The sequence below is a fragment of the Eutrigla gurnardus genome (assembly GCF_963514095.1).
Source record: "Eutrigla gurnardus genome assembly, chromosome: 7".
Classification (NCBI taxonomy): domain Eukaryota; kingdom Metazoa; phylum Chordata; class Actinopteri; order Perciformes; family Triglidae; genus Eutrigla; species Eutrigla gurnardus.
Window position 1 is genome coordinate 17260652 of NC_139921.1, and position 26586 is coordinate 17287237.

The window sequence follows — 26586 nt, forward strand, 5'->3', positions numbered from 1 at the left end:
TTTTCAAAGTATCTCTCGGTCTCTTCTTGTAGAGTTAGCTGTCCTGTCAGTATGAAAACACAAAAAAAGCCAAAACAAATGCTACAGTGGAGCAATGCAGATTTTATTGTTTAAAACTTTATTTTTTTCTCTTAAATAGTCTCTTACACAGCATGAGAATTGTCCTCATTTTTGCAAAACAGATGGCACACATTCTCAGAGGATTTTTGGTTTCTAACCCAACATGTGTTCATGTTTCTCTCAACCCAATTAATGAAACAAAACTATGTAGTTTATGTTGGTAATTCATCTCAGAACTTTTTTTCATATGTATGTAGAAAATGACATATGGAGCATATGAGTAATAAGAGTACATTTTTTTTGATCTAGTGACGCCACAGAAACCCCAGACCCTGAAATTTCAGCACCAACCCTTTTATCACTGCCAGCCTTACAAACATCCATGCACAACTCAACTGTTCCTCATAAATCTAATTTTTCTTCTACTTTACCATTACAACAACACATCAACACCTGCAGTTACATAATGTTCCATCAGGTGAGAACAGCCGCGTAGGATGGTTTGTTTGTTTTGGCCTGGAGTGCACAAGGATTTACATGTCAAGGAGCAGCACCCTGGGGTCCTCCACCACAGACTTGATCTTGCGCAGGAAAGTGACGGCCTCTCTTCCATCGATTAGACGATGGTCGTATGTCAGGGCAACATACATCATGGGACGGATCTCCACCTAAACACAAAGAAACAGAGTTAAAGCATGTAAGATTAGAAACACTCATACAAGTGAATACTGACTGATGCAGCAAATCTGATGCCATATGTGGCAATTATATTGCTAAATACATTGCCTTTGTGTATTTTTATGTAAATGTATATTTAATATTGAGGAACAGACCTTGCCACCGACTGCTACGGGCCTGTCAAAGATGCCATGCATGCCTAAAATAGCAGACTGGGGTGGATTGATAATAGGTGTGCCAAACATGGACCCGAACACGCCACCATTGCTGATGGTGAAAGTTCCTCCGTCCATGTCCTCGACAGCCAGCTCATTTTTACGGGCCTACAAACACAAAGAGATCAATCACATGATGAGTACAACAAGGTAAGAACCGTTCTTTACCACAACAAAGAAAAACGATTACAAACAAATGACTTCAAATGTGTCATAATTCAGTATTACCTTTTCCCCCAGCAAATTGATGGCCTTCTCAATATCGGTAAAATTCATTCCCTCTACGCTTCGGATTACAGGAACCACCAGACCCTGAGAGAGAAGTTAGATGACTGAATTGTCTGCCCTTCACATTGCAGACAATTGGGCTATCAGGCAATCACACTTAGCGGTACAATATTATGCGCTTGTCTCACCTTTGGTGTGGCCACAGCCACACTGATGTCGACGTAGTCCCTGTACACGATCTCTTTGGTTGTGTCGTCAATGACTGAAAAACACAAAATGTGAACATTTCACGCAGAAGTAACATGAATACAGGTTAAAACTATATCTATATCTTCTACCAAGATTCATTTCCTTTTCACGAGTGCCATTTTCTGTTGCATGCAAGCAAAAAGCTGAAAGATGAAACCCACAGACTATTTAAATTTGTCAAAGCCAGCGATACAGAACCCCCCCCCATGCTTCATTGTGGTCTCACTAAATATGCCAGGATGGTCTGAAGGCAGCAAATAAGTCACTGTTGGTTTTGAGGTTGGGCAATGAAACGTACTGAAACGTTTCACCACACACGTTGCGGTGACTCGTGCATGTAAAGACATAGTCAAACAGATACAGAAAGTGAGATTTCTCAGCCTTCTAAGGTTAAATCTTTACCGGCATTGACAGCGGGTTGTTCAGCCAGAGCGTAGGCAGCAGCCTTCACAAAAGCAGACATGAAGCCCAACTTGATGTTGTGTTTTTTCAGGAAGGCATCTTTGTAAGTCTTCCTCATCTCTGAGATATTGCTGCAGAGGAGTAGAAAAAAAAATACATAGATCAACTAACAATTTAGCATTAAGGTAATAAGCACAGTGGACGCCTATAGGATAGTGAATACTGAACTTTGATGGGGGTCATTAAAATAAATAAATAAAGGAGAAATAGAAAATCAGTGGGCCTAAAAGATTAGCAAGATTTGACTACACATTTCTACAAAACATGGAAGGTATAGAGGTACTTATTATAGTAATTATTTAAGAATGCGTTTACACAGAAATAATTTTATGTTTGAGATGACTGGATCACTGAAATTCAATAGGCCAATAATGAGAGACTAGCTTTGGACAGAACTGAGCTGGTTAGAGCTTTGTCATACAAAATCAACAGTTTCCAACAAATAGAATAAGAAATTATGTAAATTAAAAACATTTATGACATGTTTTAGCTAAAATAAAAAATCCCTCAAAAAAGAGATTTCAATCTTAAGGGCTTTCCTGGTTAAATAAAGTTAAACAAATAAAACAGCTTATCCTGCATTTAATTAGAAGCCTTAAGGTATATTAAACCTACTAAGGATATAATCACAAACTAAAGATATTTTATTTTACGGCTATAAAAGAATGCCGTTCCAGATTGTGGTGAATTAAAGCTATTGAAACTGGCCCGCTAATCGTTTCATCATTGCTCATTTTTCTCGTGTATCTCTCTTTTTAATTGTTTGTTTTCCTGTTTCTAACCCTGTTGAAGCTCTAGGGTTTCGCCGCTAACATAATTAGCCCCTCCCAAGACACAGACTCTCCGAGAAAGGAGAGAAGAAGCGATAAAAATCTTCACTTTCTAGAGCCTGTAAATCTTATTGGGCTGTCATAAAAGCCCATATCGGTTGAGGCAGCTCTTCCACTCAGAGCACAGGTCTCTATGGGCCCCTACAGATGCTCCAGCCTCCTGCTCTGACTAGCTCCTTCGGCTCCAGATGAGCCCTTGCATGGGAAGTCTTCCTCCAGACCATCAATGTCAATCTAATTAGGATACATAGAAAACCCTGAATAGCTGAAAGCTGACACCACACATTTGCGGGGAAAGAAATCCTCAAAGTGTCCTCTTCAGCACAGGGGGCAAGTGCAGACAACAACATTTCCTTGTAAATTAATAAAACCTGTTTTAGCAATTCTTATCTTCGTTTTAGATGGCATTACGACCAAATATTTACATTCCAGTGTCTAAGAGGATATCTGGTTTCAAAAAGCTTTTCCAATTTGGCAGTTTCCAATCTATAACCATTTGTGCAAGTGTTGTTTTGGCTGTTGACATACAGTATTCATACTGTAAACATTCAGCACACGTACAAACATGTTTATAGACATTTAAACTGATCTGGACACTCTAACTCTAAAGTGTCTGTCTTTTTCCTTTAGTGGCTTTAATTTGCAGCAGAGCCCATTTCACATTTTAAATCTAAAATAGCTTTGAGGTCTTAATGTAGGTCAACTCATTTCAAATTTCCTACCTCATGTCGACCTCATTAAACGTAGTCAACATAGCACAGGTGTTTTGGGCTTCCTTCAGTCTCTGGGCAATTCTCAGTCTCATGCGGTTCATCTTAACCTAAAACAAATAAAAATAATAATCAATATGAGTAATAAGTTCCCGAATGCTTACTCTACTAGACATTAAACAAATCTTATAGTCATCAGATACTTCTAAATGTTATTAAGCTGTGGTGGTAATTTTTACACTTTACCCTGCTCTCTGTCCTGGCTGCTTTCGCCCCTCCGTCAGCTTGAGCCACTGGTGCAGCTGGAGCGGCAGTGGGCTTGATGGCCGACACTATGAGAAAGACGTGAAAGAAGCAGTTAGTATCTCTAGATATTGGTTTAGTGGAGCTGGTGAAAGTCACTGCCTACAATGATTAATCATGTAAGCTAGAGGTCAAGAGCACAGATGTCAAGCAAAACAGTTCTCACATGACACAGGCCGTCTGTCTCATCACAACTAACCTGGTTTGGTGTCCATAGCATGTGCTGGCACAGGTGGCACAGGGGGCATAGTGGTGGGAATGGGGCCCACAGCTGATGGGGGAGGAGGTGGAGGAGCAGCAGCAGGTGGTGGAGGGGCTGCAGCGGCCGGGGCCTCGGCTTTTGGAGCTTCTGCGGCTTTGGGAGGACCAGCTGCAGAACCAGAGGTTACAGTTATAATAAAACAGATTTTAAAGTATTATCTTAACTATCAATATCGGAATTTTTTCAATGAAAGTAAAATACTTAAGACCTCCTTTTCGAAGCTTAAAGAGGGCAGTTCCTCCCTCAACCTTCCCTCCATCAGGGACCAAAAGCTCCTCGATCACCCCAGAAGCAGGAGCTGGAACCTGCACCGACGTCTAATGGCCAGAACAAAAAAGGAAAAGACTGGAAATAATTGTATGTTTAAAAAAGCAAAAAGCAAAAATGATGCTAGGATATTTTCGACACTATGAAGGCTTTCCCATTGTGAGGAAAAGCACAACAGCTATCAATCACAAACATGGTCAATTGGTACGACATTTACTTAGTTTTACCTTATCAGTCTCAATTTCGCACACCACCTCATCCTCTGCGACAGTGTCTCCAACAGCTGTAAGGAGAAAGCTATATTTTAGCATCAGAGTTCAAACCAAGTTGTGACTTGACTAGTACTGTATTAGAAACATCGACTATCTGTAACCGTTTGTCCTTTACAGGTTTAAAACAGAAGCATCTAATGTATGTTGATTAATAAAAATGACTTGCCTTTCTCCCACCTCACATCCCCCTCTGTGACAGATTCTGCAAACGCAGGGGTCTTGACTGTGACAACTTCATCTCCTGTAGAACAAATACAAGTCAAGGAAAAATATTTCTTCACTTCATACATCGGTGGTCATGCTTCATATTCAGATGTAGAAATCAAAGACATGCACGCTCAAACATACTGTGGGCTACAGATGTCCTGAAATACTGGATTTGGAAGATGCTGGAACGGGGATCAGATTTTCTGAAAAAACAATAACAACCCAGAATAAAAATAAATCAGACAAATAATAAAAATTCCCCAAACTATTTTGTATTTACAAACAATCACCAAAGAGTGCAAAAGAGCTAGATTTAAAAAGGCCTCCCTCCGAAATTAAAAAAATTAAAATCACAGCCCATCCCTTTAGATCTCCTTCCAAAGACACTCCCCCGAAACACACAAAGACGCCGGACTACTGCTGGAGGACGAGTCCACAAGAGAGGAGAGGAGTGCGGCGCATCGTTTTCATCACTAACCACATCCAACTACCTCATTCTCATGTACGAAAACACCTAAACATTATTGAAATTAATGGTAGCAAGGACAATGGCTATTCTTGGTACTCAGAGCTGTCTAGCTAGCATGTGAGCATTGGGACAGTTTGTCTGCCTAGCCAGAAGACTCTGGTTACGCGCAATGAGTGCACTGGCAGAGTACAGGTAGGAAGTAGTAGGGCTGTGCGATATGACCACATTAGATTGTCATATTGCATCTGGCCTTGGAATGCCTCGTGGCTCCCCTGGAAAAGCTGGAAAGCATTCTAAGGGAGAGGGACGTAATAGTCAAAACTAATGAAGTGAAATTAAAAAAACAATAAAATAAAGTGGTGTGTGTATATTATTCACCCCCTCGTGAAGTCCCTAAATAAGATCTGATGCTATCAATTATCCTCCGAAAAGATTTATAAAAAAAGTCGTAAAAACCTCTCAACTTCTTACAGAACGCCATTTAATCCATTATTATACATTACAAAATGGAAAGAATATGGTACACACAAAAGGAGGTCAAAGAAAGAAAAAAAGAACACATTTGGAGTTAACATAAAGGGAAATGGGAGAGTCAGAGCGTGATATTTTTCTTTTTTTTAAGCAATGGCTTTTTTTCTTCCATTAAGGCCAACTCTGGAGTGTATGGCTTACAGTGACGATCTTAAAGATTAAATTGCTGTATGTTTTAGAGGGTGGCCCTCTCTTAGCAGGTTTGTTGTTACGTCGTATACTTTTTATTTTTTTCTTATAATGTATTTCCTGGTGCTTTGTGGGATGTTCAAAATTCCCAATATTTGACATTTAAAGGTAACTACAGTGCATGACAGGCAAAGTTATGACACATATTAGCCCACGTTGACCTTTGATCCACGGTGTGAATGGTATGCGTCAATTCTGACAGTAAAGTTGCTCATCTTTTAAAATAGATCAGTGTTTTTATGAGTTCATGTACTTACACAGTGTTGTTCAAAGTGATAGCATGGCTAGCTGACAGAGCTGTAAGAAAACGGAAAACGACAATGTGTTATAACTCCTTGCAGTAAGACTATTCTGAAGCATAGATTTGGATTTGGAAGACTTCGTGGTTTAACATTGACCACACATACCTGCCGTGGCCCGTCGGGCTAATGCATTATTCCCCTGTGACAAGATACAGTTAAGAATTACAAAAAGTCTGCAACTTTTAAAACGCAAAGTATAATGCAGAAAAATAACCACGTGGATCATTGCCATGGAAGTCAATAACTAGGTATAACAGTGACAAATAAAATCAAAGAAGTGTGTTTGTGCGTAAATGCAATGGAGTCACAACAGAGAGATAAGTCGGCGCTGTCGGTCAAAGGTCACTCTAACGGGAAGACCCTTTGACATAGTTTATACATTATTCTGGCACACCTGGTTTAACATAAGAACTGCATCAGCAAACAGAAAGTACATTTTATTTGTGAATCTTCATAACGTGAATCCTACTGACAAGCTGACAATGGACTTGTGATACCTGACAGGACTTTGCTGACATTTGACTTTGCTTACTTAGCTTCTAACGCAGCGACAGAAATGTACACGCTTAACGAAAAAAAAAAACACTAAAGCAAATACTTCCATTAAGTTAGCTAAACTGGGGGTTGTTAAAGCACAATATGAACTTATCATGACAACAAGAAGCACCCAGGCAACCTACCCGTTTATAACTGTAATGTGGCTAGCATGTTCTTGCTAGCTACAAAAATATAACTGGATATCGTTAACTGAATATGGACAAAAATACGTAATGCTTATGTCAAGCACCTTCAGCATTCATGTCAAATCCCGAGAGGCACCCAACACAGAGGACACTGCTGAACTTGAATAGTGCAGCAAACACTTGTGGAGGAGAGTGTCATACTGTCCTTGGCTTACAATGTTACGGCCTGACCGTGGCCTACAGCTAATGCTAATGCTAGCTGTAGTAGAGCTGAACACACATGACCTGCGCCTTGGCCCGCAGCCAAAGACACGGAGGAGTCCTGTCGCGAGTAGCACGGACAACATTTCACTTGCTCGTAGCTTACCTGGCGGATGGCGGAGAAGGAACGGCCAAAACTCCTGCTGAGACACCGGGAATGGGATAACATGGTGGCTGTGTGACAGCAGCCTGTCAACGGAAGGGAACTCCGGTCACACTGACAAGCCGGAAGAGTCGAGGAAGTACTGTGGGATAAACCAAGTTGTCCGAGAGGAGGGGAGGAGGGGGGAATCCTCAATATGGTCCCCCCCTACTCTACAGTACTGTTGACTGGTCACTGACAAATAATTAACAATCTTAATACGGTACACCTGTCATCACATTGAATATAATATAATATAATATAATATAATATAATATAATATAATATAATATAATATATAAGATAAGATAAGATAGGCCAAGGCGATTCATTCGTCTAACAATAAAAAAAACATATAAGAGTAGAACTGGCAAAGCTAGTCTTGGGGTAGGCCATTACCTTAAAATATGCTGCAGAAAGTATAGAGGATATTACTTTTTTTTAAATATAACATATATAATTGTTTTTACAATTTATTTCCTAAATTTCCTTTCAACATTAAACTTTTACATTTGGTTTTAGTTTTTAGTCTGTGGGTTGGGTTTACGTGTGCAATGTTGTGCTCTTGTTCACTTCTGGGCCATTTGCCCTTTGGAGACAGATAAAATAATTGACTGATAAAATTAATATTGCAAATATTTTCCATTTTTTCATCGATGCACATCAGAATTATTGACCTGTCAATATGAATGCACATTTCCTGGCAGCAGTTTTTTTTATTTTGGGGGGTAATTCAGTAGGTTTCACCATCACCCACCTTTCAACCACTCAGAGTAGCCCAGACCATCACTCCCACACCTCGCACATACTTTCCTCCTCTTGACTTATATGTGGCTGATGAGCGACCACCTCGTTGCTTTCACATGGCCACGCCCCAGCTCTGTCTGATGCCTCGACTCTTCTCTCCTACTGTCCAACTCACAGTCTGCGCAGGCCATCAGCTCGGCAGCACGTCCCGGCGCAACAGGTAAGGTCCCATCACTGCTGCTCAGCCTGTCTGTGTGAACTGCGTTTAGACTGCAGCCCTGTAGGAGAGTGCCCAATAAGTGCACGCCTGCAGCTCAGCCCGCTTCAAAAACCCATCGCTCGAGTTTAATGGTTTTTAATGAGAGGTGCTTTTGACACCCACGCATGCTTTTACTATACAGCTGACCACTAGAATCACGTTTGGTGAGTTTTTTTTAATTTTTTTATTTGAGTTTTCAAGTGTTTATTGAATGTTTCACTTATTGTAACTATAGTTAGTTTGCCTGTTGAGATTCTGTGTAGTTCATAAATTAGTTACACATTTTACAAATTGTTTGTAAATGTTTTGTTCTTCAGGCAGTGAGCATCAGCTAATTGACCATTTGTGAATATTATATTGCAGGGCATTTTTAAACTGTAAAGCGTAAAGGAAACATTGAAATTACTCCTACAATCAACTTATAATATTATTAAATTATTGCAAACTTTGTGGTAAAGCAATTAGTAGGTTAATTGTTTTACATATTAAATGAGTCTGGTCATTCTGATAGTGTTTAATTACACTTCAAGTAATACGTTGAAAAATAAAGGACTGATCTGCTGTCTAACATAGAAATATAAAGTAGAATATGGTCTTCTCAAGTCCATCTGTTCCATTTGTATAGTTTTAATTAGTTGAACAATGCATTTGAATCCCATCATGTGGAAATATTATTAAAAAAAACTCCAAGCCAGTGACCAGAATCAGTTAATGGCACATTACATTTCTTTTTATTTTTTACCATGATCGTCTCTAGATTGTTCCTTGAGATGACGACCAGAAAGAAGCGGTTTTCATGATACTTCTCTTGTAAATAATGTATACACAGAGCCGTTTCTTGTGCGCGGCGGTCTGTTGCTTTCAGAAGCTGGAATTTACCTTTCATGGGTATATTACAGTTGCTCTTTTTATCTTTTGTGTTATCCATTATTACAACCCCAAGATAAAATGATACAAAAGAAGGCATTTCCTTATTGCATAAGATCAAGGATTTCTTTTTTACCTCTTTTTTTTTTTAGAGAACTGAGGATCCGGCAAATAATGTGGAGTTCTTTGATTTTCTATCATATATAACAGTAATAACACATTTTCTTGTTAACCTGGACATTTTAAAATGACAAGTGTAATTTCAGAGATTAACTAAAAAAGACAGAATTATATGTGAATGTTTTATCTATTAGATTTTTCTCAAAATAACACACTATATTTTTGCTACATAGCATAAAACATTACATTCTATTTTCATAACATTATCATCATAATATTTATTTGAATGCTGTTCAAGAACAGGCAGGGAGACAAAAAACATTAAAGATGTAAACATTTTTTTAATTTAAAATGTAAAAGAAAAAAATACACAATACACATGCTTTATTTAAGTACAATTTATTTTATTCTTCATCTTAACAGTATTACTTTTTTCTGTCTTTTCAGATTCTTGCTTTTCCCATAACTCTGATTGTGCATTGTGTGTTGCCGAAGCCCTATAACCAGTTTTGAGCATGAACCTCAGTCTTCCCGACCAGAACATGCACAACTCCAGTGAAGGCTGCCTCGGGGACGAAAAACCTGATGTCATGCTGCCTTGCTTCCGCAGGAGCATGTACGACGAGCCTCTGGCCTCGTACTCCAGTGGATCCATCATCTCTCAGCTCCTCCGCAAGACAATCCACAACAAGAGGGCACTAGATGAAAGCCATTTCTACCTTTCCGGCTCCGCTGCCGCTGACTCCGGCCCGGAGGACCAGTGCAGCGTCTCCTCAAAGGACAGCACGGTGGAAGCTGCCTCCCCCAGTGGTCACGTCACCACAGGAGCCAGCCCGGAGGGCGAGCATCCCATGACTGACCACCTGCAGGCCAAGAGGGCCAGAGTTGAGAACATTATCAGGGTCATGGCAAGCTCTCCCAACAGCAGGCAGCATGGGGACAGTGAGAGGTCTGACACAGACGCTAGAGACACCAGAGAGGCCCGAGAAGCGTACAGGGAGAACAAGCGCAAGCAGCGCTTACCTCAGCATCAGGAGCACAGTGTCGGGGGACCGGCAAATAGAAGACCTGGAAGCAGCAGCAGTGACAACTGCACCAAGGATGAGGAATGTCACAAGTTGAAAGAGCAGCTCCACAGCATGCAAAGGCTCCTGCGTCAGCTCCAGGAAAAGTTCCTTCAAGTTTACAACCAGGAAGACCCCGAACACAACAACAGGGCTGAGACAGAAGCTGCTGGCGAGCACGACACCCTGGAGGAGAGCACAGAGTCACGCTACGTGAGTACTGAAGATGATTTTGAAAGGAAGAACGACAGAGTGACGGCAGATTGTAACGACCGAATGAAAGTAGTCGGTTATCTGGTACACCAGAGGGAGAGTCAGAACCTGCAGGACACCCTGAAGCAGGAGCTCTCCAGGGCTGTGAATGACTGTGTGGACAGGGTGTTCAAGAAGGCGTCCTCCACGGGGATGGATCTGTCCCCTCAGCAGCGCATGTGCTCATCTCCAGAGATGCTCATCAGTGTGGGTGCCGACAGGAAGGGCCAGCAGGCCGGCTCCACCCATGAACAGCCCCAGACCGAGGAGGCCGCACTGAAATCCCGCTCTTTGGAGTATTACGAAAGCTCCGAGGGTCAAAGCCCGCAGGACCAGACGGAGGCGCTGTCACTGGTGGTCCGCAAACCGCCAGTGACCCCTCTGAGCTCAGTCACCCCGACAGTGAAGAGGCCCTTTCCCCTGCACCAGACACCCTTTCAGTTCAATTACAGCACCCCCCTGCACGACAGTCAGATCCTCGAGCATCTTCTCAAGTACGGGCCCCATTCCAACTTCGGAGGTCTCCCCTGCATGCCCCCATCTATGGACAGGACCTCCCCAGATTCAGTGGAGCTGCCCTGGGAAACCATCGCCATGAGGTCCAAGGTGACATCCAGCCACCTCGGCCACCACGCTCGTGCCTCCGGCCTGGGGGCAGTGACGGTGGACAATCTGTGTCTCCCTCATGTCAAGCTGGAGTGCAGTGAACTGCAGAGCATGGCGGAACGAAATCCCTACATGTCGCTCAACATATCCTTTCACTTGAAAAAAAAAAAAATAGCCAGACGGCTTTGCTTTTTGCTTTTTCTTGATGTAGGATTTAGAACTCTTTTGTTTAATTATGATGATTAAAAAATAGAGACAACAGACAAATGTTTGCTTTAGATATATGTAGGTTGAAAGTGCAGTGATGTAAAAATGACAAAACAGCTATTATAGATTTTATTGAACATTTTATTTACATAAGACTAAATCTAGTTGCACAAATTGACAGAATTTGTAGTGAAAGCCTTTATGTCACATCAGATTATTCTGTACTATTCTCGTTACGGCAGGGTACGTTTGATCATATCTCATCAAATCAAATCACATTTTTTATATATATAGCGCCCTGCGTGGAAAATTGCAATACCAGGTGCTTAACAGGAAATAAAAATGCGATATGATACAAATAAATCATAACATGCATAATACATGGGTATACATACTATATTTACCTTTTTATTTTTTTGTTATCTAACTCTCTGCATTTCTGCTCTTCCATTTGAACAATGGCTGGCTGAGATTCATTGCAGCACGGGCAGTTTCAGTAACAAACTTCAAGGAGAATATTTACTTTGATCTCGCTAACCCCATAGAAAATTATAGCATCTTCTTTAATCTGAGCCGAGTAATGACTTTAAGTTTAGAAAAAGACAAATAAAAAGGAATACAAGGCTTTGATAAGAATGGCCAGGAACAAAAGACAATTTTTCAAAGGCAGAGAAAGCTTCGGTTTCTGTTTCAGGAAGCGTTGTTTTTTCAGACTTGAAAAGGTGCAGGATCTATTTCTCCATCATCAGAGTGATAGGGGTGCATCTAAAAGGTCACATCTGAGTGCTGGTGGAAACCAAAAGTGCCTTCCTACCATAACACTTGAGCTCTTGTCTTGAGCATTTGTTGTTCAATACCTTTGCCAGAATGTACATGATTGAAATAGAGTGCAAGAAGACAGATTTTTTTTTTTGCCTCAAGGATGAGTTGTTCTATTCAGGATGAAAAATGTGTGATTTTTAAAAAATATATTTTTAAATCCATCCATAAATATGATTCGAGCAATATCTACATGTTAGCGTACTTAGCCCAAGTTAAACTTAATTATTTCCTTTATAAGGTAAATTATCCTAAAATAGTCACAGAAGTGCTGAGTTTTGTTGATTCTCTTGTCGCGGGGCATTAGAGAGGAATATTATGTGGTGCCTCTCAGGATTCGCTTTATCTTTACAGAGCAAAGAGCTCTGCTTCTCTTTGAACAATAGCACATACATCTTTTAACAACTTCCGTATTTCAAAGGTAGGGTTCCCTAATAAATATGGCGTCGTGACCTAATAAGGAAATATCATGACCTAAGGCGTGGTGATGGACTACAGAGGAAATGCTCCGAACCATCTTCCTTGCCATAGGGGAAAGCTTGTGAAGGTATTGAATGTATTAATATTGTTAATAAAGGGAATATATGTTGTTATATATGTTGCTCGAATTGCTTACCTTTAACCTAAAAATAGCTATTTAAAAAATATATTATTTTTTTTACCTTTTTATATTTTATAGTTTTGCGTTTTGAGTAGAAAAAAAATTGCAACATATGTTGTCTTTAAAGCAACTTAATTATGTCACAGAAATCGTCTCCTTTTTTCAAAACATTTCAAAACAAGCTGTCTTAACTGCCAGGCATGAAGTGCTTCGCTCTCTAATTAAAAATCCCTAATCTAATTCGTAATTCTGTTTTGCCAATAAGCACATGTTAGGGTCATTATTGACTCCCTGGCTAATGCCGAGCTGTTCTTTAGGGAAATTCAATTTAGCTGAAGATTGAGGCAACACAATACTCTGGTCTGCTATCACTTAACACAGGACTGTATGATGTGTGTTGTATTTAATTGTCAGTGTTTTTTTCGGCCTTAACGTAAATGTGAACATCCAGGAGGGTCTCACCCCGAGCCATCTGAAGAAGGCAAAGCTGATGTTCTTCTACACCCGCTACCCCAGCTCCAATGTGCTGAAAACCTTCTTCCCTGATGTCAAGGTAATTTCTTTTTTACATTTAAAAATGCACTTTTTTATTTAACGTGTCAAATGACCTGCAGGATTGTTTGTCCTGCGTTTAACCCGCCGGTATCTACTTGTCAGTGTGTGTTTGGGACAGAAAAATCAGCAGTGTGTCGGAGGAGAGAAACAAAAACGCAGAGGGTTTAAATAACAAAGCCACTGAGCTGCTAGTATGTCCTGGGGGCAGAGGGAGATACAGGGGCATTCTCTCTTTAAAAAAGCCACTCCAGTCAGCAAATGGAGTGACAAAGGACTCTGTAGGCAAGGCATTGCTATTGAGTGTCAACAGAGAGTTGGTATTAGACTTGTGCGGGAGCAACCAGGCGGCGATGAGCTGGCCCTAAACACAACATCCTGTGTATTTTGGCCTTGGGCTCGTGTCGTGCCTCATCTTCTATCTCCTCTTTTTGTCTTCCCTCTTGTCTCCTTATCTGTCTCCTGTCATTAGCTTTTCTGATTCATGCTTTTTATCGCCACATCCTTCTTTTTATCCTTTTCTAATGGGAATGGCACATCCTTCCTGCTGATGTTACAAGCTCCCTCTCATACCTACTCTCATACTGCCTCCCGTCCAATTTTCTCTCTCGAGTTTCTCTTCCATCTCTCCTCCTATCTCCTCTCCTTCCGCCGTGGCCCTGGATCTCTGAGCCAGTATGGGCCCCCTGCCTCTCAGTCTGTTCTGACCCCCGGGGTCAGGGGGGAGGATGCTGTTGCTGCAGCCCTGCGACCATCTCCTCCTTGCTTACAATCCTGTGGTGGGAAGTGGCACTGAACAAAGGAGCACCTAATCCCAGTGTCTGATTCCATCCTATCAGCCCGAGTCAATGAGAGGGAAGCTTCCTTCTGTCCTTATGCTGCAGCTTTCTCACCCACCACACCAGAGAGAAGAAGCGTCTTTGATGCCTGCCCAGCCCTTAGGCATTTTTTTCTGTCTTTCTGGATGAGGAGATAGAATAACAGGACTAATGTCAAGACTGAGTTTAGAAACACAGAGACCTGACAGATGTTTTTTCACCCCAGACATTGGTGGGAAAAGCCCAGAGCAATTAATGTTGTGTAGAGTGATGCCGTGTGGTGGCATTTTGCCCTACAGGTACCAAATGATTGTTTTAAGTCAATTATGGAATGGGTGGTTATTGCCAAACGCATCAGACGGCCTTTTGATTTTTAATTGAAATGCATGGAGACTTATATTTTTGAATTTCGGTATGCTCAAATTGAATTACCTATTTAGTTTGTCCTGAAAAGGATGATCTCTGCTTTCTTTTCCTTCTTCAAAGGTTGTTTTGATCAAGGACAGTTCAGCTGGAGCTTATTGTCAATGCAGGGGCTCTGGTTACCATTTTTCTATAAATGTATAAAAATGTTTAAGTTTTTTTTTTCACTCTCTCCATTTCCAGTTCAACCGCTGCATCACCTCTCAGCTGATCAAGTGGTTCAGTAACTTCAGGGAGTTCTACTACATCCAGATGGAGAAGTTCGCCCGCCAGGCGATCATTGATGGCATCAGTGATGTCAAAGACATGACAGTCAGCAGGGACTCAGAGCTGTTCCGGGCACTGAACATGCACTACAATAAAGCCAATGACTTCCACGTAAGTGTTACTCACTAGTCATTCCTCTTTTCTGTTGCAGTTTGCAGTTTGGTCGGCCAAAAGTGGTACTGCTCTCATTCTACTGGAAGATAAAAAAGTTTTTCTTAAATTGGAAGAACATAGTTTCAGTTCTATTCTGAATCCCAGCTTCACAAATGAATCCAGGAATCGTGATTTTTTTAAATGTATTTAATAAGAGGAAATAGACTCTATATCTTAGAACAAAACACTGATATTTCTGGGAAATGCGCTTATTCGTTTTCTGGCACAGTTAGATGAGAAGATGGATACCGGCATTCTCGTTTCAGACGGTTCTGTATGAAGGCACCATTTAGCTTAGCTTAATAAAGTCTTGAAACAGAGGGAAACAGCTAGCCTAGCTCTGTCTGAAGGTAACAAAATCCACCGACCAGTACCACAAATTAACCCTTTTTTAAAAACAAACTCTAAGCAGTTGCCTGAATTTGTGCTTTTGGCATGGGCTAAACAAATGACACATTCATTAAGGGATGTGGGAGGTGCATGCAGGCGTGTTGTGAGACATGAGAGAGCAGAATCAATAGTTCCCAAATATTGTCCAACTATTCCTTTAAAACATCAGAGTTGACACAGCTGTTCCTAACCTGCTGCAGCATGTCCTCCTGTCAGCATGTGGCTGTGGTCACGTATGTCGTGCACTGACCTGTGTGTCACACTGCACCTGTGGCTGGCCAGCCTTTACAGTCATTATCTAAACTCCAGAGTGATGCTTTATCAAACTGTGGGAAGAGGAAGCCGCAAAATCCCACTAAAACAACTCAGGATTAGAGGACCAGCACGCCTGAGCGAGACTGAGATTGCTACTGATGCGGAATGCTGAGAAAGACGCTGTGGATTCCGAGGGAGACGGCCGTTTGGTGGGAAAGGGACGGGAGCGTTTTCTTTACCTTGGGACCAAGACATTCCTTTCCCAGGGATGCTTTTGTGTCAGGAGATGAGGGGAAAGAAAAATAACTTGTTGTGTTAACTGGTCAGTGGATGGGAAACAAGGCCTGCGGGGCGGTTTTCTCCCAGCATCCCTTGCATCTGATGTGTTTTCATGGACCCCGCTGTAGTTACGGGTGGCTCCCACTAGCCATAACCGCAATCATGTCTATGTTTGTACCTAAAAACCTTAAAGCAAATCATTTTAATCCAGCATCTTCCACAGTCCTGCTGGGATTCATAATCACGCTTTGTTGCCTGGCCCCCACAGTGCTGGAGAGAATACCTGGGAAGAAAGCACACCGGCAGTTAGTTCAGGTTCAAGAAAACAAGAGCAGCTAATCAAAGAGGCATATAAATGAAAGCTAATGATCGAGGCATTGCATTTATTGTATGTGTGCAGAGAACAAAGACAGGAGCTCCCTTTCATCAGTTTGAGTGTTTGAAGAACTGCGCTACAGGTCTTGAAGACAGATTGCTCAGTATGCGTGTAACAGCACCACATGAAGTACTTTTTTTTTGGTTGCTATTAGAGTCTTTTAACTCTTAACTTTTAACTAGATTGACCCGGCTTATGAGTGTCGCTCTTTTACAGGTTCCAGACAGATTCCTGGAGGTTTCTGAGATCACCTTGCATGAGTTTTACAGTGCCATTTCTGCAGCCAAAGACTCCGACCCCTCTTGGAAAAAGGCCATTTACAAGGTGATCTGTAAACTGGACAGCGACGTCCCGGACGAGTTCAAGACATCTTCCTACTTATAGGCCCGAAGCGGAGAATTAGAACAGAAATTGGAGTCACTCGACAGTATTATTTCATCCTTTCTTGTAGTGCATTTTTAGTGAGGTGAATTGTAGATGTTGGATAAATAATCATTTTATAGATCTGTAAAAAACGACACACTGACACACCATTTTAAATATTAATATGCTACCTATAGTCTAAAATGCTGTATGTTCTACTTATACGATCAAGCAATTATTCATAGTGCTCTTGTGGTTTATATTCTATTGTTCAGTGTTTACTTGTATAATCTGCCTCAACACATTTAGAGAGTTACTGAGTTTGTAGGTGTGTAAAAATGTTTACAAAGTGTAATCACTCTTTTCAATATTATGAATTTTTAGCCTGATTTAGCCGAACAGGAAGAGTTTTTTTTTGTTTTTTAGCAATTATTGTCAGTATTAGTTTGCTTTTGATTCCATTTCATTTCACAGCTGTGTGTGTGTTGTGTAAATGTACATGCGTTGTTGTTGTTATGTTGCATAATGTTCTATAATTCTGTTGTAAACTTTTAACTTTTAGCTTTGACAGAATGTGCATGTGGAAATAATGCAAGTGACTGTTGTGGGTTTTATTATCATGTATAAAAGGTCATGTAAAGTACAATCATTTTTCATTCACGGACATTGTACTGGATGATAATTGAAATTAAAGATGCACTAAATTATAATATACAACTTGTGCGTCATGGTTTTCTGTGGCAATAAACGTTTAATATTTAAAGAAGACACATCCCAGGTAAACGCTTCCTTTTTAGTTGTAAATGTTTTACTCCCCCTATGAAAATACTGCGAGCCACTGCCAAGCCCCTAAGGTGCCTCTAATCCACATCCAACAGCCAGCTGTTAAATGTCCCCCGAACTATGCTGTTCACATTGTTCACTGAAGCCAATTCAAGTCAACTTTCTAAGGCCTGCATTCATTGTGTGGCCGGTGCGGATGCGGACAACTGCCATGTCTTAAAAACAGTCACAATGCATTCCCTCCTAATGACTAACGGCCGAGGTGACCTCATATCGCAGTTGTGCCACCAAAGCAAAATTCCACAAACCCGTTCACTCTTTCTTCCAGGCACCCGCTCAGAGCACGCCGATCGCAAATAAGCACATGCACGAGCAATGGTGATGTCAGAAAAGTCACAGGAAAGCTATTTCGGATGCCTTGGGCTTCATATAAACCGGAAAATCACAGCAGTGAATTAAACGTGCGTGATTAAAGTAACTGCCGATTGTATGTTTCACTGGATGGACAGGGTTGAAGGATTTAGCACATCAGTGCTGTTATTGTATGTGTACAATAAAAGTATTATTACCTTAAACTTGAACTAAAAAAAGGCAACAAGGTGCCTTTGAAATAAAAGAATAAAGACAGGAATGCACAACAGCGTGGACTACCTTTATTAACATACACCGTTTCTTATCATTCAGACATTGTCAGAGTGCAAAACCAAACATTTAATAGGAAAAGCAATTAGGCACCCAAGCACCAATTACATCAGAAATGATAACATTAAGGAAATTAAAACATTAGTTGAATTGGTTGATGACAAAGACTGGAGACAATAAAGCTCACTAATCTTTTAATAGATATTTCTTTTCAATTAGATCTGCCTTCTTCAGTAAATTGATTTACATTCTCAACTCAATTAAAATGCCTCTGGTTGAACCAAAGTGCTTTGCTCAAATTAATTTGTTGTGTAACATTTTCTGAACAAGACTTGGTAACCTCTGCTATAATGAAAGAAAACAAAGAAAATACCTTCAGTTTGTTGAACTGCCTCTGGCTGGCCGAGGCTTCAACTTAAATGGCGCGATATGAAATTATGTTCCGCGTATAGTCTCTGATAAAACGCAGCATGCTTTGTAATGAAGATGAAATGAAAAAGTGAAAGGCGACAGGGCGTCATCAAATTCATACGAAAAAACATTGTGTCGGAACAGATGCTTTGTGTCCTGCTTTTGACCTATTAGAATTACACAATCATATAAAAAGAAAAATACTCATTTTAATGAAGCTGTAGTTCACTCCCACACGGACAGAGACAAAATAAAGATAATTTACGTCGATTGGCGAGTTCTTGGAGATGAGCAGAAAAGAGTAACAGCATCATCTAGTGAATCTCTGCTGTAATACACACAGCTCAGCTCGCCTCACACTAAACTGATTCATCTCCATACTCCAAGTATATGTTTCTTGTATATAAACACTTATTATTTTTACATTCATCCAATCAATAACACTCATTTTAAAATGAAATCTACTCTATAAACCAGTATTTTATCCCATAAATCCCCAGCATCAGATTCTGTTGTGTACAAAAGTCTCCACACAGAGGTGCACTTGTCACTGTGTGGAGACGGAGCCTCTGTGAAGGGCTTCCTAAACGCTGCCGAGTGCTTTCCCTCCCAGCGAGGACTTCAGGGAAGCCGACGCCGTGAAATCTTAATTCTAATTGTCAACATCGTGTGTTCAAAAACAGTGTGTGCTGATTGTGCGTTAGTTCATGTATGTGTGTGGTGTGATATTAATGGGAAAACGAGCCAGTGTCTCCTTAACGGGGTCCTGGAGAGACAAAGGCAGGATCAAACACCCCTGAGCTGGAGACTAAAGCAGCCGGGGGACTGGGGGCACTGGGACAGTCCCTCTGGTTAATCTCCTGCTCATAGATAGGGTTCTCTTGGCATGCTCACTCTGGGAGGGCGCAGGGAGCAATTGGGAGTGCAACTTGAGAATGGAGGCCGCTGACTTTAGGCTGCCCTTCAGACAACCACTTCTTGGCGTAGTTTGGTGTGATCACCACTAAATCTTTATTAATTTTAATTGGAGCCCCCATTTAAAAGAGCAATTAAAGCGGATTAATCGAGCCCATCCCGTATAATGTCTTCTGTTAATTAGTTTGTCAGCACTGTTTTAATATCGCTTAATGACTTCATATTTCAGGGATGACATTAAAGGGATGCTGAAGGAAAAGAAATGGCCTTATCACAATGCGCTGCTTTAATGGGAGATGTCCCCCGCCAGCGGGCAAGGTCAGGCCCGGGGGCCGCTGGGGAGGAAGAGGCATCGGGATGGCACCGAGGCAGCCACCTCCAGGGAGACACTGCCTCACACGCACTGCCTCACAGTCAGCGTTGTACACACGCTCCCTCGTTCACTCAGTCTACAAATAATGGGAAAAGCTGTGAACGTGTCCGTGTGGATCCGTGCTAGACGCTGTTCTGGAGGACGATGGGAAAGTTGAGCTGGAACAGATGGAGCATGCTATAACTCAAAACGCTCAGACTCCCAGAATGTTTCATTCAGAAAAATTGCGCCGCAGGACGTCTATAGCAGTGGTTCCCCAAGTGGGTTGCCATGGCACCGTGGGGCACTGTAGGGACGATCCATCCATAATCCATAATCAACTGTCCCATCATCATATCTATATGAGCTGGTTTTCTCATCTTTGGCATCCATGAAAAACAAGGAATCAACTCAACGTTTTATTTTTACTTTTAGTACATACTGCAGCTGCTCTGCCAAAGTACACACTGTTGCATGAAGTTTGCATTGGGATATATACTACTTCGTCATAATCAGCACCTTGAACTTTGACCCAAACAAACTGCAATACTGAATTTGACATGCTATGTATGGGGACATACTAAATCTTTTTTCGGTACACTTAATAGAATGGTAGTATATGCAATGCAATGAGAAGTCCATTGTAAAACCATTCATGTAGTGTAAACCTGCTTACTTGTATTTTGAGTGATAGAGAATGGCCCTATTTTGTTGTGCATAATATTTATTATATAGTATATATAGGTTTATATTTGTTGCACATTTTTCCTTAAGATGAATTGTCTTATAAATGTGTTATAATAAATCCAAACAGATATCCCAGGTGTCATTTCAGGTGTAAAGGGTGCAAGTGTTGGGTGGGTGCTTTGGGAAAGAGCAGGTGCCACCGAAAAATAAATCCTTATCAAGGGGTTCCATGGTTTGGAAGGACTTTGGTCATTCAATGCTTTTTTTGGAAGAATACCAGTTGATTTTTAACAGAAGCATTGATAAACTGCTCCTCTGGTGAATAGTAACACAAAGTTCAACTCCTTTTAAAAAAAAAACAGAGATATGATGTACTGTAAGCCTGGACGTTAGCCTGTGATGCTCTCTTCACAGCGACACCGAGCCAAAGGTGGCCCGGCAGCATGAAGTTGATAAAAACCAACAGCACATCCTCCTTATTGCAGCCCTGGCTGGCGTGCATCCCTGCTAATTTGAGTGTGCCCTCGCACCTCCACTCTCCTCAGCAGATTCATAAATCTCATTCCCATTATCCCGCTAATTAGCCGGGATTACAGGAGCATGTAATGCCCCCGCTTCCCAATAGATTGATTGGAGGACGGTCTCTTTGTTTTGAAATCACTTCCTGATTGATGTACAGAGCCCTAGTTTGCAATTGTAATGGCCCAGATGTTAACAATCAAATGCGTTTCCGCTCCAGGAAGTAACAGTCTGTCATGGAAGAGGAGCCAGCCGAGCGTGTAACGACACATCACAGGAGTGTGGGGAAGGAGGGACTGCGGAGGAGGGGATGGAGGGATGGGGGGGGGGGGTGTTTAGGCTGGGGCCCTGGCTTGCTACTGAGAGAGGGTATACTGTCCATGTCCATACTTCCATCTGAAGTGTAATCTTTGCTTTTGGTGGCTTTTTCAACAAACTGTTGCATTGGCTTCTCTGATGCTTGATTCCGATCTGGATTTGTTTTTACTACCTAAACCGACCCCTTAATTCTTTTAAACCTGCAGGTGTCTGAAAAGCCCATCCTTAGTTTGATCATTGCAATTAAACATGGCCATATTTAAAAACTCACATGAACTGGTTTTAGGCTGGAAAACACACAAGTTCATTAGCAAATCAGTGATGAAGGGTTTATCAGTGTCAGTTTCCACAGACTGTCAAAAGCCATCCACTCTGCAAACAGTAGAGGGCACTATTGTCTAACCAAACTGACTCCTTCGCTTTCCTCTGCGTTCCTTTTTTCTTACCCTTCACCAATAAATCACTTTCCCGGATAGTTAATGGATATAGAAGCAGATCATGAGTGAGCTATCTGTGGGGCGATAATTTAAGTGAAGATCCCCACACTGATTGCAGTGAAAGGTTATTTATTTCAACAATAATGCAGGACACAAAGGGGGAATCTGGGCAAGATTACCAGCTAGGGTACGCTAGAGTGCTCATCTCCAATGGAGCAGCGTGTAAATTGGGTTCACTTTCCCCAATGAAAATACAGACTGCAGTTTATTTCAACTTTATGCACATGGAAGGCTGTGCTTCCCTCTCAAGGGTGGCTGGGGACTTAGAGATGGCTGTGCATATGAGGGGAGGGTGGGTTTAGACCTTGAAAAATGCCCCTTTTGTCCCTGAGTCTCTGGAAGGCTGAACTATTGAGGTATGGTCCCCCATCCACCAGTTCCCACTCTCCTCTAATTAAAAACCATGATGACAATAAGGAAACGGTCTAAAAGCACGATGGCCTGAATAATGGACAGAATAAGCACGGGCTCCTAAAAGGGGCCGAGGTTAACTCTTTTTGTGTATCTGCCTTTGTGTGCATGTTTGCATGTGTGTTGTGTACACAGTGGTGCTGGGCAGTATTGATTGACTGTGTCGGTGGAGAACCGCAGGGCACAGGAGCCAGCTCGGCACAGATACTCCAGTTCTCCCCTCATGCAGAAAAATGCATGATTAAGGCCCAACTGACATGTCTAAAAAAGTCCTGGAGAGGGACGAGGAAATAGCTCCATATACTGCCCCATGTGGTCACAGCGTCCTGATAGTATGGCACCGCTCACTCTCTGGTTCTGCATCACCTCCGATAGCCTCCAATCACCGGGCTCTCACGAACAATGCACTGGTAGACACCATGTCACAGCAGCCTTAAAAGCTGCAGCTTTTACCGCTCTCAGCGCGCTCGGGTATACAATGTATACTTTTACATGTCTGTCATGCTCCCGGCTTTCAACTATGCTGTCAGCCAAGATATGCATCGGACATGGATCCAATGCTGTGTGAGATATAACCATTGGGTAAAGGATTGGAGCCCTTGAGCTGCATGATAAGCACTGTCACAGAGACATAACATATGTATCTATGCTATGCTTTGCTTAACGCTCCAGCGGGCTTCGGTTGACTTTACCTGGGGTGGCAGGTGAATTCTCCAGCTCAGTGCCGGAGCTCAGAAGTGAGAGGATCAAAGCAGCAGTGTTTGAAGAAGGGTGGAGAATGAGCAGGCATGAAAAGACAAGAGGGGTAGCATGGAGGGGCGTCTTTAGGACTCTTAGGTTCGGACTCTCCGGGGGGGGGATCTCTATCCCCAGATGGGTCTCCTGATCATCAGACTCCTTCCTCAGGGTGATGGAAGCTAAGTAGCCCTCTCAATGCATGCAGCCCTCCATCCAGATGGGTGGATCACACAGGTCAAATCGTCCCAGACAACTGACTGGGGACATTTGGGTGGCTGGTCCCAGGGGGACGGCACGGGACAAGGGGGGACCTGCCCGAGACTGGCAGCTGCAGCACTCCCTCCTGGCCTAACACACCCGAGGGTGTGCCTGCTGCTCAGCTTGTGCCCCAGTGGCATGTGACAAATGGTGACATGCTTCTGCTCCCCTGCTTTGTTAGATCGGTGGCCCTGATTGAAAGCAACGCAGCAGGCACCTCTCAGATCCATATGTCTGCAGAGAGATGCAAGGCAACGGGAGAGGGGGGGGCAGGCTCATCTGCAGCTCGAGCAAACGCACAGACAAATGAAAATAAAGTGATATCATTCCAGCGCATAAACGTATGCAATTTTCTGCAATAATGGGGTATAGCGGAGATGAGCATGTGCACTGCCATCATTTTATTTACATATGGATGAGTCCATTTTTTGTTTTTATGCACGCCAGTCTCTTCATTAAAATGTGCAGCTGACGACATTCAAAGAAGGATCATATTTCATGGAGGAATAAGGAGACTTCTAAAGGATTTTGAAGAAATAAAACAAGAAGGAAGGAAACTGAACCAGGCCTTGCACTGAAGTTCCAGTGGCCTTTATTAAAAGCTTGCCATGATTGATAACCTGTCAGTCATTGGAATAATCACGACCAATCCCGTCTCTCACAGCCAGCTCTGCTTCCCGCCCTCATCCTTTATGCCCCTATCACCCCCAACACATCCACTTGCCATTGAAAAACCTGTAATTGAATGAGTTTTTGTCATTATTGTGATTAATCATATTAATTTGAACTAATTAAGAGATGGTTCAAAGTTATGACAATTAGATTAATGAAATTAGTTTTAACTTTCTTTTCTCTCCCAACCTAATAAAAAAAAGAAAATCAGACCAGGACTGTTGTGAAACAGTTGGCAATCTGGATTTTGGGTACTAATTGAATGTCTGATTTTATTAATGATGAAATTTATAAAAGTCCTTGAGGGGGAAATTAACGTAGATTCGGCTGCTAAGAGTGGAAAATTAATTAAAATTCCTGGAGATATTCCTGTCATTAAAGGCACAGACCCTGTTAACCCTGGTCCTACTGGCTAGTGTTTACACACAGGGGCTCTCCACACTGACTGCAGGGAGACATAGATTTTTAGGGATGACAAATAGCCTAAGCATTAAGAATCCTCCCTTCACTAGAGTTATTATTGGTTCAGTCCTGGAACGTTTTGTATTTCTCCAGATTTATCCCTTACATGTCTTAATACTATTAATCCCAATCAAATTGAGAATACAATTCTGAGAAAGATTTTATTTTTTACCACTGTGTGGTCAGGCAGGCACCTTGCTTCCATTTGAGAGCTATAATAGGTGAGGTGCAAATGACATTTACTCTCCTCACTGTACACAAATATTTTGTGTACTGGCTGAATGTTATTAAATACAATTAATATTTACTATTACTTGAATACCTTTCTGTCTTAAGAATTGTTAGGTTTATTTGAAGGTGCATCCCTTACAGGGGCATTAAAACGTCCTGATAAACGTGCAAAGAAACAGTACTATAGTAGATGGTGCAAGTGTGTCTGCGGCCGCAAGGGGGCAGCGCTCCAGCGACCATCCGGACGCTACATAGCCTACGTTCGAGTGGTACATCCCAAATCTCTTTTTGGATTTTTCAAATGCAAATTATTACGCGATTTTGGGTTAAGGTTTGCATTATTGTACCTCGGTATAGGACAAAAAAAAACAAACATCACACCTTTATTAATCGTGGTTTAATGCTCCACCTAACCGGCATGCTAAGTCATCCAGATCAAACACACCCAACAGGTGCGCGCTAGGCCATGCTAACATGCTAAATGCTAAAATGTTATCTATGGATTCTGCAGCGCTTCTTTTAGCTCAAAATGTTTGAAAACATCGAGTAGCACAACGGGCCGGAGAGATATGTTCTGGTCACAGTGCGACTGAGAGGCTGAGTGGACTGGATATATCACGCTTTGCGGATGAAGAGGCCAGCAGAGAAATGTACTCGGACAGGTGAGTGAGCGGCCTTCAACACACGCCTTCTATAACGTCTGTGCAGTTGCTTGTGTTTGTGTTGCAGCCGCTGTGGAGTTGATGTTGTTTATGTATGTCGTCTGCTTTGGTGACATTTTATCCTGCTGTTGATTCTATAAGAAATGTCAGGATATTGAATTGACGTGGCTTGATTTGCATAGACTTTCTATTTATTAGTTGTCATTTTTGTCGAGGCCTAATTCTCTTGAGTCTCTTTTCTGGTTAATTCTAGTGAGGCTTCACAGAGGAAGATAAGTAATTGAATCAGGTGTGTGCATCAGGCTGGAAAGTGCCCTTTATGATGACCCTTCAGAAATGTATGGAAGTAGTGTTTATCCTTACATTTTAACTGAATGTTAAATCATTTAAATCTAAAATATTTTTAGGGCAATGTCATTTTTACTTTAAAGTAATCTACTACTCTTTCCATCTCCATCATTGAGTAAGAATTTCTGTTTGTCCACTACTGTCTGTTTATGACCAGATACCTGCAGCTTCACTTTTTGTTTAGTGCTGATTAGCAAATATTCAAAATGTTAATGACGATGGTGAACATGGGAAACGTAAGACTGCCTGAACAACAGACTGTTCGCATCGTCACTGTGAGCATTGTGAGTGCTAGTCTGCTGAAATGAGCATTTAGTTCAAAGCACCGGTCCTTTTCTGATGACCTGTGGTTCCAAGTTGTGTTGTCTTTAACCTGCAGGTAGTAGTGGGTTACTGCATCAGGATACCACGGGAAATACTAAACAAACCCTCTAAATTGCCTTAAAAATGTCATTGGAGATTGTGCAGTTGTTCCTCTGTTGCCTTGTAACAAACTATTTAGCCTTTATTTTTAATGTCCCAATATGTGTCAGGAAAAGATGCTAAACTTTCAAGTGCTACCCATCAAATAAAAAATAGTTAATTTCCATGCGATGCAAACTGCAGGTTCTTTTGGGTCAATTCCAAGCAATCCCTGTCCTGTTGCTTGGCCGGTGCTGGTGATTGACACTCGGGTCGACCCCTGCCACTCCGGGTGCAGTGGGGGTCTGACACTTGTGTTGCATAGGCTCCGCGCGCTCCTTCAGCTCTGCATATTCACCAGCCTGTCTCCCTCTCTGCAGGCCAATTCATAATTAACAGCTGTTGGCTTGTCAAGAGTGGCCCTGGCCATGGCACACACACATATATTTATATTCACTGTGAAGACCCCCTTGCCATGGATGGATTCCAGAGGCCATGAACCCATCCTCTTCCCCTGAATGATGGACACTCACCTGAAAG

The 26586-nt window shown here is 41.9% G+C and overlaps 2 protein-coding genes across 2 annotated transcripts; one reads left to right on the forward strand and one right to left on the reverse strand.

Annotated features, from left to right (window-relative positions):
* Positions 1 to 82: 82 nt before the first annotated feature.
* Positions 83 to 7409, reverse strand: dlst (dihydrolipoamide S-succinyltransferase). The gene is made up of 15 exons (XM_084014269.1): positions 7285 to 7409; positions 6340 to 6373; positions 6190 to 6229; positions 4885 to 4946; positions 4703 to 4777; positions 4492 to 4547; positions 4206 to 4314; positions 3935 to 4105; positions 3679 to 3764; positions 3445 to 3542; positions 1833 to 1963; positions 1370 to 1443; positions 1182 to 1265; positions 894 to 1061; positions 83 to 728 (listed from the first exon to the last, which is right to left on the reverse strand). The coding sequence occupies exons 1-15, from the start codon at positions 7345 to 7347 to the stop codon at positions 594 to 596; spliced, it is 1386 nt and encodes a 461-aa protein (XP_083870395.1). The 5' UTR covers positions 7348 to 7409; the 3' UTR covers positions 83 to 593.
* Positions 7410 to 9828: 2419 nt separating this feature from the next.
* Positions 9829 to 16759, forward strand: prox2 (prospero homeobox 2; the record flags this gene model as incomplete). Its single annotated transcript, XM_084013310.1, has 4 exons — positions 9829 to 11417; positions 13277 to 13415; positions 14839 to 15033; positions 16592 to 16759. 4 exons carry the CDS (start codon positions 9829 to 9831, stop codon positions 16757 to 16759), a joined length of 2091 nt encoding a protein of 696 aa, XP_083869436.1.
* Positions 16760 to 26586: the final 9827 nt, after the last annotated feature.